We start from the raw sequence: 17275 nt of genomic DNA on the forward strand, positions 1-17275 counted from the left end.
GGGGGCTCGCGCTTCCCGCCGCCCGGGGGGGGCTCGCGCTTCCCGCCGCCCGGGGGGGGCTCGCGCTTCCCGCCGCCCGGGGCTCCATTCCCTCACGGCCCTCTGAAGGCGCTGCAGCCCCTTGCAGGTAACGTGTGGCTGCTGAACCACGGGATCTCAGAAGAGAAAGGAAAGTTGATCTCCCAACCACGCCTGCCGGGAGCTCAGGCGTCTCGGGAGCAGCCCGGTCAGTCCTCCGGGAGCTCCAAGGTTGGGCTGAGCGGCTGCTGCCATGGAAGTATAGTTGTGCGATGTGTTTGGAGTATAAAAAGGACAGAAAAAAGTGTGAGAAGATCCCAGGCAGAAGAAGGGGTGCTATAAGCTGTAATGGCAATAAGTTATTTTCATTGTCATAGGGAAGATCTTAAGGGAGTGTTTGTAATGCGCAGTTAATTCTGCATCTGTTTCTGGGGAAGAGTGTTCCAAATCATTTTCTATGGTATTCTAAATATAGAATAGCACAAAATGTAAAAGCCAGAGCTGCACCACTTCCACAGAAAGGAGTTTGAATACTGGTGCTTCTTTTTCCATTGTATGAGAGGGAATAGTGTTGCTTTTATATGCTAAAGGAGAAGCACAGAGCCATTAAAAGTAGGTTTTTTTAAACAAAAACAAAAACATTGCTTTCCAGCTCTGTTCTTCACTCAGCGTGTGAGTTTGTGGCTACGTATTGAAACCAGCAGTTCTGCTGAAAATCAGAGATACTAGGGAAACTTCTTTTTAAGCTCTGTAGAGTACTTTATATATCTGTATATTTAAAAGTCAAATAGTGAGTTGTCTGGTGTGCTTAGGAAGAGGGAGTTGATGTCTTAGTGATGTAAAAATGTCTTTCCTCTTTCTTGTTTCAAGTGAGTAAGAAGTGGATTGACTCCTGATGGTCACCTGTTGGTCACATGCACCGAGTTTGTTACCTCTCACTGCAAGGGTGTGGGAGCGTCATGCTGCTTTGGATAGTAAGTCAAATGCTTCTAATTCCAAATTCTTACATTTCTATGAAGCGTGAATGTAAAAGTCCGCACGTTAGAGGAAAGCAACAAATACATGGGGCGTCCATGCTCCAGTGTTTCTCTGGATGGCTGTGACAGGGCCAGTGAACTGTTAAGCCATTTCCTGTAACACAGGGGATCCTTCTCAGACTGCCCTGACTATGTACAAAAGTCAGGGTGTTGAGAACATCAGGAATGCTCTACAGATGCAATTATATAATAGTAATGCAGTTTTGTGATGAGGTTTGATGGTCCAGCTGACATCTGGTGATACATGGTTTGAATTCATGCACACTGAATGAGTTTGTATTTCATAGTACTGGAGAAATTCCTGGGGTACAGTGTAGGAGCTGTTGTTGAAGTGGTTACACTTGATCTCTAACACAGAAGTGCCTTTGAATTAATATTTTTGAATTTCTTTGATGTGTGCATACATTAATTATATTAATGCTGACAGAAAAGAATAGGATGGAATAAAATGACAATTCACAGTGTAAATATACTTAACAGGTGAGTAGATTCTTTGTTTCATTCTTTGTACGATTGCTAGAAATATGTGCTACATAATATAAATTACTACATTTTTTAAAACTTTACAAAGAAGTTTAAATACTGGCTTCAAGCTCTGGGGATAGCGGCAGATGTGTTTTCTTCCTTTAGCTGCTTATTGCACGTGAAAGTGCCCCTTCCCCTGCCACAACTCCCAGCACGCACTTGAGAGCCCTCAAAGTATGGTAGGTAAGTTCAGAATAATGAGGAAAAAAACCTTCAACTTAGTGGAAATTGCTTCCTCTTGGTATTTTGACTGCAGCTGTTATTTTTTAACAGGTATAAATTCTGTGTATCTTTGTGCCTGTCACTGCATTTGACAAGAGTTTGCAGTAGAAATAAAAAATGAGACAGTGAATGTTAAGTTCTGAGGGGAACAGAGCCCACTGCCTCTCATGTAAAAGTCATGCCTCCCCGGAAGTTGTGAGGCCCAAGTCTTAGGCAGTGGGATGCTCTGAGCCCTGGGCTGGGAGCTGCGCAGGGAACAATTCTGGTAAGGGCCTACCATGTGTTCTGTGATGCCATGCGACCCTCAGTCTGACTGTGTGAGTTGGCTTTCTCTTTCTGTGAGCCGCACATCCAGCTGAGACTTAATCTGTAGGAGATGCTGCATTTCTACACGTAGCAAAAATGAATAATTCTGAGAAATGTTGCCCTTTTACCAGTAGGATAACCATAATTAGCTTAAACAATTTTACAGTAACTGTACAAAAAAAAAAGCAAAAATACATACTCAAAAGTCATACTCTTAGTCCCTAGAGGTGCATTATTATTACCTGTTTAATAAACTGCTTACACAAGGAACATCACTATTTATATACTGACTGACTAGGTTTAGTTTTGGAATGTGGTTTTTGCATAGTGTTGAAATATAAATGCAGGTGGTTCCTTCCATCTAAGTAGGAGGCTATTTGAATAGAGCTTGGACTGGAAGATTCTTCAGAGCATCCCCCCTGGTTTTATTCCTACCAAAAAGTGGCTTTGAGGGATCCTCTGCTGTGTAAGAGCTAAAATCTGCTTCACTATCATACCTATGCTAATTTGATGCTCAATATGAGTATCTGTTGTTATGAAGGACCTTCTGTTTCTCTATAGCTTTCACTCTTAATCTTGAGGATTTGAACAGTGCATTAAGGGACACGGTTTGAATTCTAATAAGGAATCAAGTAGCAAGCGAAATAGTTCTGAATGAAAGCATTTTTATGCTGCTCTTTTATGGTAAAGAACTGGAGTTGGTCTCATTTCATCACTTACAGTTATTGCTGCTATGACCGTTACTGATGTTCTGCTAGCCCTAGCTTTAACTCTCATTAGTGTTCCTTTTCCACATGTCTGTATGGCACACTTCATGTGCAGGTGAAACTGCAGCAGAGAGGAAGAACAGGGCTCTGTCTGGCAGCATATCAAATAACCCCTAGGTGCACAGCAGAGAACCCCTCCTAGGCAGTAATAGAAGGATTTGGAGATTAGAACTCCCGTGTGATGAAGATAATGGCTGAAGTGTTTGGATTAATAACTCATTTATGACAGGACAACATTTCTCACAAAATTAATGTTTCTCTGTACATTCCTGGGCCATATCCTGTATATTCCAAATCAGCGCCTTTTGATGTCAGAGTTTGTTGGGCAGGCCCAAAGCTACTTCTCTTCTGTGATTTTTTTTTTTTTTTTTTAGGAGAACACTGATTTTTTTTTTTATCTTCACACACATCAGCTGTCTTGTTCTCTGCTGATGTGATCCAAGAGAAAGTAGTTTTTTCCCTATTACACTGAATGGATGCAAAAAGAAAGTAACTTTTCTGCAACTTACAAAGCTGAAAATTAATATTGGCAGCAGTCCACACATTCAATAAAGTACAATGACTCAGCATTTAAGTTACACATAGGATTTATTATTTCTGTCTGTCATACACAAATCAGTTAAGAATCTTCAATATGTAGCATGGGGATGGAAGCTTGTGGAACTACGCAACCCTACAGTGATTCTGGAAACAGAAGAGTGAGCTCACAAGGAATCATTTGGAAATATGGTTGCTTAGGCCCCAGCTACTGTCCTAACCATCGATGTTTGGAAAGCAAGCAAGCTGAAAACATGCAAGCATTCAGTTTGAGAACTTAACATGCCCCTTACTCTCCCAAAGATGGAATAGTCAAAATATTAAAGGATTGTAAAGCCACGGACTACAGGCAGTGACTCAAACTCTTCTCCAAATGCATCCTATTACACATATAAGATTAATCTCAATTACTAGAGTACAATAGTCCAGAAAATAGGGGTTTTGGTTTCTTGCTCTACCACGGAGGTATAGGCAGGGATTTTGTTACAGGTAGAAAACTTCTTGTCTTGTTTTCATGGGTGTGAAAATTCCCTCATTCTATGAAGGTAATAAAGTTTTGATGCTACCTATGCTGAACTTGGTTTGTCCAGTTACGTTAATCTTCAGCACATGGCTATGATTCTGTGGAGAGGCATGATGCCATGCTATGTTCCAAAGTGGTTATAAAAATAATAAATGTGAAGAACTGCAATGTCACTAAGCACAAGTTTGAGATAATAGCACATCTGCTTGATCTGAGTAAACCCAGGGTACCAGAGGACTAAGTAAATATTGCAGATGTGAGGATCAGATATTTAGTCATTTGTTACAGTCCTACTCAGCTCAGTTTTAAGTTGATATATGAGCCAAAATTTTATTCAGGTTATCAATCTTTCCATTCAGATGCTTTAAAATATCCTGATTTTTACAAACGTATCTGGTACTGCTCATGCAAACTTCACTGGGAGCTGGGAAAATGTCAGAGTCACGCTTAGTTGTGTGCATGGATATAAAATCTGATGGATTGCCTGAGTAATTGGGTCAGTCCCCAGCTTTGTACATGTGAGTCTGTTCAGACTGACCAGAGTATTCACTCACTCCTCTACTGAAGTCATCTTCTGTTAACATGCAAAAACTATTTTGACCATTGATGTCCCTGCTAACTGTATCTAGTTTCTGAGGTTTTGGTCATCCTGCCCCAAGTACTGAGGCTTCAGTTACTGAGGATCTGATTGGTATTTGTATTTTACGATGCAATAGATCTTTTGTTGCACATAATGCAAAATGTTATATTTCTCTGAACTTTGATTTCTCTAACTGAACGGTCTTCTGAGCTGGCAACTCCAGCAATAAATCAAGGAGATCAAGGAAGCAACTTAATGGCTTTCCATTATTAATTATTTCACACTTTAACTGCTTCCAGATGGCTGATCAGGATTAGAGCCTCATTAAGTTGAGTAACACATAAAAACATGAATATGCACATTGCCTGCCCCCAGTGCCAGTTCCATTACCCTTTCTGAGAAGTGAACATTAACCTGAAAGCCAGTCTGCAAATGTTTAAGTGGATTCACTCATGTTTGCAGAACTATAGCCTAATTGACTATTCAGGACAGATGACTACACAGCAAGTATAAAGGGAAGGTCAAATGCAAGAATAAACAGGTGTGCATGTGCGTGCATGCACTGTATAGCTTATTCACTTAATAGTTATCAAAGGTGAAAAAAAAGTAGAAACTAGTATTTTTCTAAATTGATAGCCACTCATAATATAAATCATCTTTCTCTGTAACAGGTTTTGTTTCCTTAAACATATGTAGTAGTTGCTGATAGGAAGCTTGGTTTAAAGTGAATGGATTGGAGCTGCGATTTTTTTTTTTCCCCCAAAATTGAACACAGTAAAGTTTATTTTTCAAAAACAGTATACATAGCTTGTGCTCAAAAGATATGGGTGGGAACCACTATGAATTTGCTACAAGAGATTAAAGCTTCTAACTATATTGGGTTTTAAAATCTAAAAGCTTATTTCCATGGAGTCATCTGTTCTAACAGGGCTGCTGCTTCTGATTCTTTTGTCTTCAGTTCCTGCATAGTCCTGGCAAGAATGTCATCTATCAATGTACAAATGTTAAGTCACTCTAGTCATGAAATATTAACAGAATACATACAATTATGACTCCGAAATTGAAGTCTTTCTAGCTGCAATTTGTCACATCTACAATAGTAAGATATTGTAAGTTAGAACAAAAAATAGAAAACTGCGAAATGCGTATATTGGAAAAGTAGCATTTCTAGTACATGCATTTAATAAAGCGAAGTCCTGAACCTGCTTCAGCAGGTCAACAGGAGTTTTTTCATTGATGTTAGTGGCAGCAAAGCTATGCCTACTCAAATGTCTTGGCTCTGAGCAACAGATGAGCAATCAATATAATAGCAGTTCTTACTTTCTTCATGCAAGGGTTTAGATTTTCTGAAACAAAGGAGAATGAGCATGCTAGTAATTACTTTGCAGATGACATAATATATATTCATAGTTTTAAAATACTCTCCTGCAATCTGTAATTAGAACAGGGTGCTTTAATTTTTTGTTATATATTTCTTGACAGAAAATAAGACAGTGTTAGGGGCACTCATATTATGGACAGTGTGTGTGTGAGAAAAATGGGAAGTTCCTTGCCCACTAGCTCCTCCCAGTAATAAAATTGAGAATTCAGTATAGTTTCCAAATAGATCTAAAACTATGCAAAGTAAATGTGGAAAAAGGCTATTAAGCATGTACAGTCAAGTCACGTATCACCCAGAAATTAAAAATATTGCAAGCAAGCCATATTTCTTGTGCTTTGTTACTAATCTTCTTCAACAATACTCAGATTTTATTATAATGTGAATATTTGTATCTCAAATAACTGTTTCCTTTGAGCATTGTTTGTTTACAGAATTCTTTTGCTATACTTTATGAATATGGTATCTTATGCCTTTAAAACCAAAAGTAAATGTATTAACTGATGTGTTTTGCTAACTGTTCCATATCTCTTCATCTTATCAGTTTCCTTCCTAATATTCTTCCAAATGGGCATCTGCTGGCCATTCTTTTGAAGGAAGCCAGAATCTCATTTTGATCGTGCCTAGGAACGTTTTCTTACCCAGTCTCAAAACTGCTGTTCTTCCTCATTTGACTCCTGTCCCCATCTTTGATACTTTTCTTAGCTTCCCTAATTATTTTTTGAGCAAGTCCTATGGAAGAACCTCCACTTTCCTCAACACTTTCAGTATTCAGCCTCAGCTTTTGCTTTTCTTCTCTGCAATATGTGACTTGCTGCACAAATACAATTTTGCTAGCAGTGACATGTAGAAATGGTCAGAACAGCTTCTCCAGTGCAATCTAGACTCTTCCTTTCCAAGCAAGAATGGTAATTACGCCTACTGACATCACCTTCTGGAGTTCTAGCCTATTTTAAACTTTATACATCCATATATGTTAAACATCCAAAAATGCTGAACAGTTAAACAGTTGTTTTTCTCTTGGTAAAATGTCGTTCAGGATAGGCAAACCCAAGGTCATCATCATAAAGTCTAGTTTCCAAGTCCTCTTCTCTGAATTTCTCAGCTTCTCTATTCCCTGTAGGATGCAGACATCTTTATCCACACATAACTGAATTTTATGCAAGCTGTCAGTATTACCTTTTGGCTGCATCCTTCTTGCCTTAGGTTTTGACAAAAGCAGTTCTACCGCTCTGATTAATTTAGAATACAACTGCCAAGAGAAATCCTTAACAATAGTTTTGACTATGCTGTCTCTTTCTTCATTATCATCACTGATTTCCCTTCACTGTTTCATCAGGTGTACGTACCTTGTCCTTACTTTGTAGGTCATTGGAAGCTCTTACTATTTACTTGCGGCCCATGATGCTAGCTTTGATTGCCTGTGTATTAAGTTTTCAAACAAGCATTTGTCCCTCATTATCTGGTCTTCAGACCTCACCCTCCAATTTTCCCTTCCCACAGTGAATATAGAGGGGAAAAAAAAATGTATCCAAGCTGATGGTGCACTAAAACAATTGCTAATCAGATGGGCAAATATTGACTCTGATTTTACTTTTCCATCTATGTTGTTTTTTTTAATCTTTTGTCTTAACTTGGATTATAACCACTCCATGGAAGTCCTTGCTTTTGTTCTGTGTTTGTACAGTGTCTAGCCAGTGGGATGCTGGTCTGATTAAAGCTCACAGGCAGTCTGGTAGTATGAATTAACAATACAGCTTTCTCTTCCTGCTACTTCTACAGAGACTATGTGGCTGTGGGAAGCTGAATTCTTTTCTTACAAATACATCAACTGAACAATACAACGAATCCTCAGCACTAGTCTACTGCACAGTTATTGCAGGAATAGCACCAACATCAGTGAGGACTTCCGAGAATCTGATTTAATTTTCGTACTACAGCTGAAAAAGTAAATACAAACAAAACCCACCCACACCCCTGTAATGTGATAGTATTCCAGTATGACAAATGTGAAGCTTTGTGTGCTAGTTGTCAGAGTTATTTTTCAATTCAGTAAGTAGTTAGTTAGGTAGTAGGGGAAACGTTTTTATTACCATATTGAATATCTTTCTTCCATGGGTTTTTGAATTCATTGTCAAAAAGAGAAAGGAAAGCTTTATTTTTTTTTTTCTCCCTGCTTTCTTGATATTAAAGAATGACATAATTCCTCCCCCAATTATTTTGCGGAAAATATCACTTCTGTATCAGAAATGCAACAAAGTGGCATTCTTGAGTAGATGTATTGCCTCAGAGTTCTTTATAATACCAAATCCAAAGATAAGACAAGTTATGATGTCTTTAGTCATAGTTTGACACAGCCGAGAGTTTCTGACCATGAACAAAAATAAATGAAGTTCCTAAACAATACTAAGGTGCACTGTCCGAGTTCCGCAAAAGCTTGCAAAACTGACCTTATTATCTGTGGTTATAGTCAGCTAAAGTTGTGCGTTTATTTTAACAAAAAAAACCATTAGTAGCCTCTTACTGCCATATGGCTCTTATGAAGGCACTTCTCCTCTTGGTGACTAAGAGGAGGTAGAATACTTCCTCTTCAGGTTTTCAACTGCATGAAAGACAAGAGTGAACAGACCAGATAATTTCTACCAGGACTTGAGAGGTATGCTTTTACAAGTATCAGACATGCTGTTTTTCAAACAGGAGCAGCATTCTCCCAACTCTTCTGAATTAATGCACTATGCCATTACAAAATATTTACTTATATATGTACATTTCCAAGAAAGAAACGATGCCTTCCTCTAGCGCAGACCCTTTGAATCCTTATATTTAAAGGAAATAACATTAAAAAAAATATTAGAAACTTGTAAACAAAGCAAACAAGAAGTAATAAAAAAAGAAATCCAGCAGGAACAGATGAAATAAGCTGTTCATATTCATAAGCCCAAAGAGGATTCCTATTGAAACCTCTTCTGTGAACAAAAATATGTTTCTAGTATTAAAAGCAGTGTTGGCACACGTGACCTTTTGACACAACCATTCTGAATCTTTATTGTTGTAAAATGAAGTCACCATATAGAGAGGGAGGAAAAAAAAAGGAGTGAGTAGCCCTACTAAAGGTGCAGTTATCTTTAAATTCTTGCTCAGTGAGCATATTAAATGGCCAAAAGGAAGATAAAAGTAGAGGGGAAAGCAAGATCTTTCTTTCACGTCATCTAGTTTTTCTAACAATTCTAGAAAATACATGCTCAAAGTTCATTTTATAAAAGTCATACCTGTTAGGACTTGAAAAATTTCTGTACTTGCAATTAAATCTAGATTATAAATTAACATATTTACCTCATTATATCAGAAAGATTGCCTCAGTACCAAGAATTGCTTGTTCTTGACTGATGCAGTATTTCACTGTATGGAAACAACACATCAAAAATAGATTTGGGGAACAGGTTGGAGTTAGTTGCAAACATCTGATCACCTTAATGATGAGTTTCCAGTTCAAGAATTGTCCATTCCCCTTGAGGGGAAGAACAGTCTTCAGATGAAAAGCTTGCCACTGTAATGCTTGCTGAAGAATCATCAAGTGGAGACATTAGTTCAGTCCACCTACTGAATGTGTCAACTTGTGATGTACCCTGAGGATTCGAACCATCTCGTGCCAGAAACAGTGTCTGATTGATTAGACATTGTGCTAAGTTAAGGTCTTCAGGAACAGAGTTTTTGAAACCTATGTTTGAGTCCTGCTCAGATAACAGTTGCCTGAGAAGAGTCCAATCCTGTTCTGCAAACTGCTGATCTTCAAAATCCACATCGAGAACTGCTGTTTCTGAATCCATCCTCTGCTCAATTGCTTCTCCAACATCCATCTCATATATTGGAGAAAGGGTTTTTGAAGGCCGATGCTCATACATGCAGGTTTGTGCCATTGTGTCATAATCATCTATGTCTCCTGAAATAATTCACAATACTGTACAATGTAAAAATTGCAGATGATCCTCCCCTCAAGGGCTGTGTAGAGCAAAATTTAACTCATTCAGGAAAGATAATCCAACCAGGTTATAAAGGGAATGATGGAGGGTTATACAAAATTGACAGAATTTTAGGCATTTATTTCCTATATAAAAAACAAAGTATGGTTTATAAATTAAGTTAAAGCACCGATCACCACTGGTAATTAACAGTAACCTCCATAATTAAGTTTCTGATACAGAAAATGACAACGTAGATACACATTTAATGCACATGAAATTTCTCATTTACTACATAAATTAAATTTAGACCAGGAGGTGCATGGAGGGAATTAATAGAGAATGATTACTGTATGGTGACTTAAGCTATGTCAGCTTAGAAAAGAATTAAAAACAAAATAGTTCATCCACAGGCTTATTTCTACATTGCACATGCATGGGCAGCTGCAGGCAAGGGCAAGCAAACTTTAAAAAAAATAAAAAAAAATAGTACAGCTTTTAATGTCTTCTTTTTATGTAGTCTGGCTGAACAGAGATCATCATCAGTTTTTCATTACTCTTGAATACACAATAGTTGATAACACTATTGTATATTTTTGATGAGATAAACAGACTGAGTTACTGGTATAAAGAAGACAAAACACAAAACAACTAGACAAGTATTCCATCTAGCCACATGAAACAAATTAGAACTTTTCTATGTATAAGCATCAGTTCTAAGTATAATCTCTATTTTAGGAAATAAGCTTTTACTGGTAAAATTTAGAATTGTAGACATCTCAAAAGCTCTAAGTCAGAATTCAAACCTGCTCCCACTGATGTATATGGCAAATACTCAGTTATATTCAGTGGGAGCAGGATCCAAATTTGTGTAAAATATATAAATAAATAAATTACAACAGTAATGCATATAGCTGTTCAGGTAAACAGTTCAGTGCCCTTTAGTTAAGGTTATTACTGTAGTTATTGCACATCCCATTCAGACATACTATACGTTGTCAAGCAGACAAAACAAATACTAAGTTTCCATCAGATGCTGTCAATGTTAGATTGGATCAAAAATAACTGAAGTGCAGAAATCTGCATCCAATCTTTCTTTTAGCATTACATTAAAATTTCTTTCAATGTTTCTCATTGAACAGCACAGTATTTACGGATATTTCAGACAATCATTCTGTACCGAAGTGAAATACTTAAAAATATTTAAATTTAATGTAATTTTAGCCAAGATTACTTCAGTTCAGGATTCAATCCCAGACAAATTGCCAAAGCTTTCCCTAGTAATTTGCTTTCGAATGACTGAATGTTTCTATTTCTGTACATTACCTGGAAGTAAATCAGTATTAGCGTATTCAGTAGGTGCTGGCTGACTGTCTCTCACTTGGCCTTCCTGAGTCAGTATCTGATTCTTACTGGCTTCTACAGGTTTTGTGGAGTTGCTCTTTTGCATATCAGCATTGGTTTCTCTTTGATGAAGATTCAGATGACATGGTCTTTCTTGAGATTTTGCATCATAGTCTAAGTATTTACTGCACTGCTGAAATTCGGTAGCCACTTCATTCTTTGCATTTACTTCTTGATTTTCCCCTGGACAAGGACTAGCTGCTGAGTGTGCTTCCTCTGCACAGTTTTGTTCAGTCATTGAAGCACCTTTATCCTCCTTCCCTGGGATTTCAGTACCATGAAGATATTGGAGAGGACTTTCACTTTCATCCATTCTGTTGTCTTGATCCTTAGGCTGTTTGCAATCCAAGAAACCATCTTCAATTTCCAATGAATATCTTGAATAAAAAGTTTTTCCATGGTGCTCCTGAGAAACACTGTCAAATACATCTGAAGGAGTAAGAGAATCTATTGAATGCTGACGTGAAGTGTGAGTTTCCACTCTATCATCAGATCCCAATTCTTCGCATTCATCTACTGAAAGTAAAACAGATCGTTTGAAACTTTTAGTTTTAGAAAACTCTTGACTTGCCGGATCATTTTCCGCTGCATCTTCAAAAGCTAAATTATCAATTCCTTGGAACTGCTGAGCAGGAGCATGTGATGAAAGAATGTTTCCTGCAACGTTTTCCGGTTCAGATCTGTCATCTTCTGTTTCATCAGCAGAAGAAGAAACTTGGTCTGCTTCCTGAGTAAACTGTGCATTGCCAAAAGTAGAATTTTCACTTTCTCTGGTTCTGTTCTTTGCACTTTCTTGATGGGACCAAATTTCAGGTTTTTTTCTTGGTATTTCATCGTCACTTGTTGAATTAACACGGAAGAGATCAGAGCCTTCTTTTTTCATTTTGACTTCTATTCTTAGGCTGCTGTCGTACATTTTTAATTCTTCGGGTGTGCTAGTGTCACTGCTGCTTCTTCCAAGAAAATCATGACATAACATAGTGCTGCATTTAGAAATGCCTCTCTCATTGGATCCTTCATCATCTTGAGAGCCTCCAGCATCATAATCTTCTGATCTTGGTTTAATATCATCAGAGGATGTGGTTGCACTGCCAGTATCTGATTCAGGACTCTCTTTTGGATCTAGTGCACCAGTACTCCAGTGGTCTACAAAGGGAATTTCTGCATTTTCACGGTTTTCTGGCATTTCTGTGGGATCAATAGACTCCATGTAATTATGTGAACATTTGCCTCTTAGTTGTTCTATGGAACGTTTTGAAACGTCATCTAAATCTGCTGTAACTGATTTGTATTCATGCGAGGCTGATGTACCACATGATTCATCAGCTGGATGAAATCCCTCCATGCGAATCTGAGGAGATGATGCTACATCCTCTTTATTAGTTATCCCTTTGGAAAAGCTTGGTAAAATATTTTCACCGTGGTTAAGACCCGTATCAGTGCTTAATTGATCACTTCGTTCAATACAGATTTTTTTTGCTTTTGACTGTTCTACCAATTCTTCTGAAGTAGCAGCGTTTTGATTTGTTTCCTTGGAAAAGTCTGAGTATCCATCACCGGTAGACTGTGCATGACAGTGAAATTCAGCAGTATTATCAGCTACCTTTCTGTCTTTATTCTGATTAATCTCGGCCTGATCCCCACAGACTTGTCTTGCTTCCATTTCATCTTGCAGTGAAACATGCAATTTAGAAACAGTTTCTCCTATAATTAGAGAAGATTTTGATTGTATTTTGTATTCTCCATCTTCAAAAGGATCCAATAATTTTTGTTGATTGGGTTGACGAGATGCCGAGAGCTCATCTTCTCTGCTACCTCCCATCACAGATTTCAGACATTCGCTTTGCTTTGCAGAACTGCATTCATTGTTGTCATGAGGCTGAACGGTTGCCACATTAGCTGCGTTTTTTCCAAGTTTCTGTCCTGGACTTCTGTGCTCGGAGGTGTGCGTATTCTTCTGGACAACAGGAGATTCACTCCTTGAATGTTTTGGGGTAGAGGACTGAGATTTTAATACAGATTGGCCAGCTGTTTTTGGTTTTGGGTCTTTATTGTTTGTTATCTCACTATGCTTTGATGGAGCTTGAGCTTTGGGTGTTACAATTTTGGCAGTGGCTTTTGCTACAGGTGTTTGTGATGGCTTAATACTCTTCTTTTTGGCCATAGGATGTTTTTCAGGGGGTGCTGTCTGAACCAGATGTTGTGCCACATTTCTTTCTTCATTATGTTTTGGAGACACTCCTGATTTCAGTGAGTTTGGTGACTCCCCCACAGTTCCTAACAAACAGTAAAATAAATGAATAAATAAAGATTGTACATTTTAGTCAACGTTTACCCACTGAATTTATGTTAGTGTGTACTTGTGTCGAGAAGCAGGTTATTCAGGCTTTTGTGCAACTAAGGAATTGAAAGCTTATTAAAGCACTAAGAGTTGAGATCTTAAATATAAACACAAGACGAAAATGCCATCTTGTATTTAACGTGCCATCTTTAGAACTAAAGCACTTTGTAGACATAAAGGAATTTGACCTGTTGCTGAAGTAGCCATCACTGGAGCAGAAAGCAGCAGCTATCTGATAGGGGATAAAAACACTGCACATGCACGGCATTTTTGCACAGGAAGTGAAGAGTACTGTATTTAATTTATATTGTAGAGGAAATGAAAGTAGGCAGAAAATAATTACATTAGTTGTAATGTGATTAGAATACCAGAATTAATATCCCTGCTCTGTCTGACAATACTGCAAGATCTCTAATGACCATAAACCGACAGGACCTGTGTTTTCTGTATCATATAAGATAACGTAACTTGAACACTCTTTCCTACCCCTGTTGGCGAGTGCCAGCTTCAAATGAGATTAAGAAGAGCTCCATCCTGAATGCTTTGTCTCTCTGTAACACTGGGTTTCCTCTCTGTGCTCTATAATGTCATTTCCCACACTTGTGGTTGAAATTAGTTTGGGGCAGGCCAGCATCAGTAGAACAACTGCTTGGGGTTGGGGGGGCATCAGCAAAAAAGGGTGGCATAAACTGATGCTTCATGAAGCTGTCTGCAGTCCTGATCTTTGGCGCTTATTATAAACGCTTAACCTACAGATTTCGGTTGAACGCAATGCTAGTTCTAAGTGTAGTGGTGCAAGGTATCCGTAAGTAAAAGGCTCTACAAAGCAGATTAAACAAGCAGAAGAAAACAAGTGGACGCGAAGGCCATCTCTTTAAATATTTGAAAATTAACACTTAGATACATTTCACTGATTTTGGCTGTCACCAAAAGTAAAATAAGGAAAACAGAAATGTTCAGAAGATTTTGCTAATGCTTGCACTAAAAATAAAAAAACAAAAACAAAAAAACGGAGGGCTGTTTCATTGCCATATGAAACTATACCTTGGTTCTTGGGAGAATGGGTAGGTGTGTCCTGAGCCTTCTGCTGTGCTGCAGCATTGCTACTTCCAGTCCCTTTTTTCTTTAGAACACCTTGTGCATTTTGTTCATTAGACGCTTTGCTGGTTGTTTTCTTTATTAGACTGCAAGGAAATCATTTGCATTATTTTCAAGGTAAAGATTAGCAACATTTGATTATATTTAAACAAGCAGTATATGTGTTTTAATCTGTACGCATACATAAAAACATTGAAAATCCAACCTAATATGTGTACGTTTTTGGAAAGAAAATGTACATTCACCTATGTGCATATATGCATATAGGCACACATACACACACTCTCTGTATAAAAATACAAATGACCAGTGTAGTATTTCACAGGGTTGCAACTTCTTCCTGTCCAGTGTTTTTGCAGCTCAATCTAGGCTATCCCAGAAATGATAAGTTTACAACACCTTGTGTAGTCATTAACTGTTCCAGTATGCAGAATTCTGAATGACCTATAACAACGTTCAAATGATTAGCATGAAAAAATCCAATACAAAATCCAAGGCAATTTTTCATTTGCAAAATAGCTCCAATCACTAATTCAATTTTTTTTTAATAACGTGCAATAGACAATCATTCTGAAATATTCTCAGGTTAAAAAGAACAGGTTGATTTAATAGCAAGTTTAATAGTTCAGCTGAAAAAAACCATTTCACAAGCATGCACGCACACACGCCAACAAAATCCACCGTGCTGATTTATAACAGACCTGCTCGTTGTGACATTCGCTTCAAGCTCAGTCTTTTTTTTTTTGTTGGTGACTCCATTTGATGTCTTCAAAGAAGACTTTGTTATCACTGTTGTAAAGTAAATTCAAACTTAATTATCAGAAAAAAAGCAATGCATATCACTGAAAAAAAAATCTAATATATGAAGGTCAGCAATTGAAAATCACATCGATGCTAAACCTGTAGAACTTACAACATTTCATATGGATATCAGTTGAGGACAGACTTTTTAAAAAACAAAGTCTATTAATTTAATACTGTACTGGTATACTAATAATATACTAATTAGTAAACTATGTGATAGTATACTATCTTCTGGAATTAATATTCACTTACAAGGGAAGAAGGGAATTCTATCAATCTATAGTTTTCTTCTAAAGCTTCCCCAGGTAGTTTGTCAGTGCTTGACTGGCCTGGGACAACTCAGAAGGAGACTTTCTTGGGTTAATAAAATATATATATAAATTACCAGTATGTTTTTTTCCTTCTTCTGCCAATTTTTCCTCTTTGGATTCTTCTGTCTGTTCACTGGCAGTCTGGATATCTGTGCTGGAGTTTGCTAACTTGCTGGATGTTTCTGCGGCAGTCGCGGTGGATGGAGATTCCTTCCCGGTGGTTTTTTTTAATGGCTTTGTTTTGATGGGCACACTTGAGGTTACCGTCAGCACTTTAGGTCTGGCACCTGCTGTTTTTCCTTCATGGTTCTTTAATCCTTTGACACTTCCTGAATTTTTTTGTCCGCTTGAAGATGATGTCTTTTCAGCCTCTTGCTTGGCAAGCATGCTTTCAGCCTTTGCATTTCCATTATTTTCTATTTTTGTTTTTATAACAGCTCTAGCCTTTGGTGAAGCAGCTTTTTCCCCAGGTTTTGAATCTTTATTAAGCTTGGAAACTGTTTTTTTGCCATCTTTTCCCTTTACATCCTCATGCTTTGAAGTCTTATTAGCAGCATTTCTATTGGTGCTTGATGCATGTCCAGATGCTCCTAATCCATCAGATTTCATTTTATCCTGATTAGTGGGAGAATCTCCCCAGCAATCTTTCTTGCCGTGTTCTGTCCGAGAAGTATTCCTTTTACCAGCAAATTCAGTGGTGGATTTATTTAGCTAGAAAAAAAGCATTGGGGAAAAAAAAAAACAGAAGAAATTTATCACACTAAACAAAGGTAATCTTTAATTTCTGAAACAGCTATTTCATAAGTAGTATATGAATGTAAAACAAGCTTCAAAAGTGAAATAATTTTTAAAATCTCTATTTTCAGCTCAGGTTGCTGCCTTTCAAAGGTATAAAAGTACCAGAAATCCTCTAGATCTAGAGTGCCACATACTTTTTTTGCCTTGCAAAAAATACTGCTCTGTGTAGAAGATAGAGAAATATCTCAGCAGAGCTTTACTTTACTTCAGACAAATTTGTTTTATGTGTATTACTAATGCCCGCTGATGGAAGACAACTTTTTTGGAGCTACGTATGCATATTTTCCAAAGAGGAATAAAGGCTATACATTTTTACAAACACAAGAATTAGTTTAAAATTCATGTGATTCTTTCTTAGCTGTTACCAAACAGTGTATCCACCAGAGAAGTGACAGTACCTATCCTCACTCTTAGGTAAAGCCATTCTGAAAGACAGAGAATTAAATACATGAAATGGAATCTTCATGTAATTACACTGTATCCATGACCATCAAATCACATGAAACCCACACTAGTTTTCTACAGTAATGTAATTTTTAGTGTGAATCTCAACAGAAGCGTTGGTGGGGCCAGAGAAAGATTTTTTTCAGGGCAGGGAGTGAACAGACACGGTGCTGCCATGGCTGTGATAACAGCGGAGATTCATTAGCTCAGGAGCAAACCATTT

General features: G+C 37.7%; 1 protein-coding gene and 1 long non-coding RNA gene across 3 annotated transcripts in view; one reads left to right on the plus strand and one right to left on the minus strand.

Moving 5' to 3' along the window:
- The window catches only part of LOC110402244, a 99287-nt gene continuing 82026 nt past the window's right edge, over window positions 15–17275 (plus strand). Inside the window, exons 1-2 of the long non-coding RNA XR_002440990.1 lie at window positions 15–127; window positions 889–992. This is a non-coding gene — a long non-coding RNA (uncharacterized LOC110402244). The remainder of the gene's footprint in view (window positions 128–888; window positions 993–17275) is intronic.
- LOC110402239 (uncharacterized protein KIAA1107-like) overlaps window positions 3445–17275 on the minus strand; it is a 39412-nt gene continuing 25581 nt past the window's right edge. For both annotated transcript variants that reach the window (XM_021404079.1, XM_021404080.1), the window contains 5 exons: window positions 15885–16521; window positions 15397–15484; window positions 14642–14781; window positions 11179–13533; window positions 3445–9833 (listed from right to left, as the gene is read on the minus strand). In XM_021404079.1, coding sequence (XP_021259754.1) covers window positions 9364–9833; window positions 11179–13533; window positions 14642–14781; window positions 15397–15484; window positions 15885–16521 — 3690 coding nt within the window. In that variant the 3' untranslated portion in view covers window positions 3445–9363. The remainder of the gene's footprint in view (window positions 9834–11178; window positions 13534–14641; window positions 14782–15396; window positions 15485–15884; window positions 16522–17275) is intronic.

This window comes from Numida meleagris, chromosome 7 (assembly GCF_002078875.1).
Source record: "Numida meleagris isolate 19003 breed g44 Domestic line chromosome 7, NumMel1.0, whole genome shotgun sequence".
Classification (NCBI taxonomy): domain Eukaryota; kingdom Metazoa; phylum Chordata; class Aves; order Galliformes; family Numididae; genus Numida; species Numida meleagris.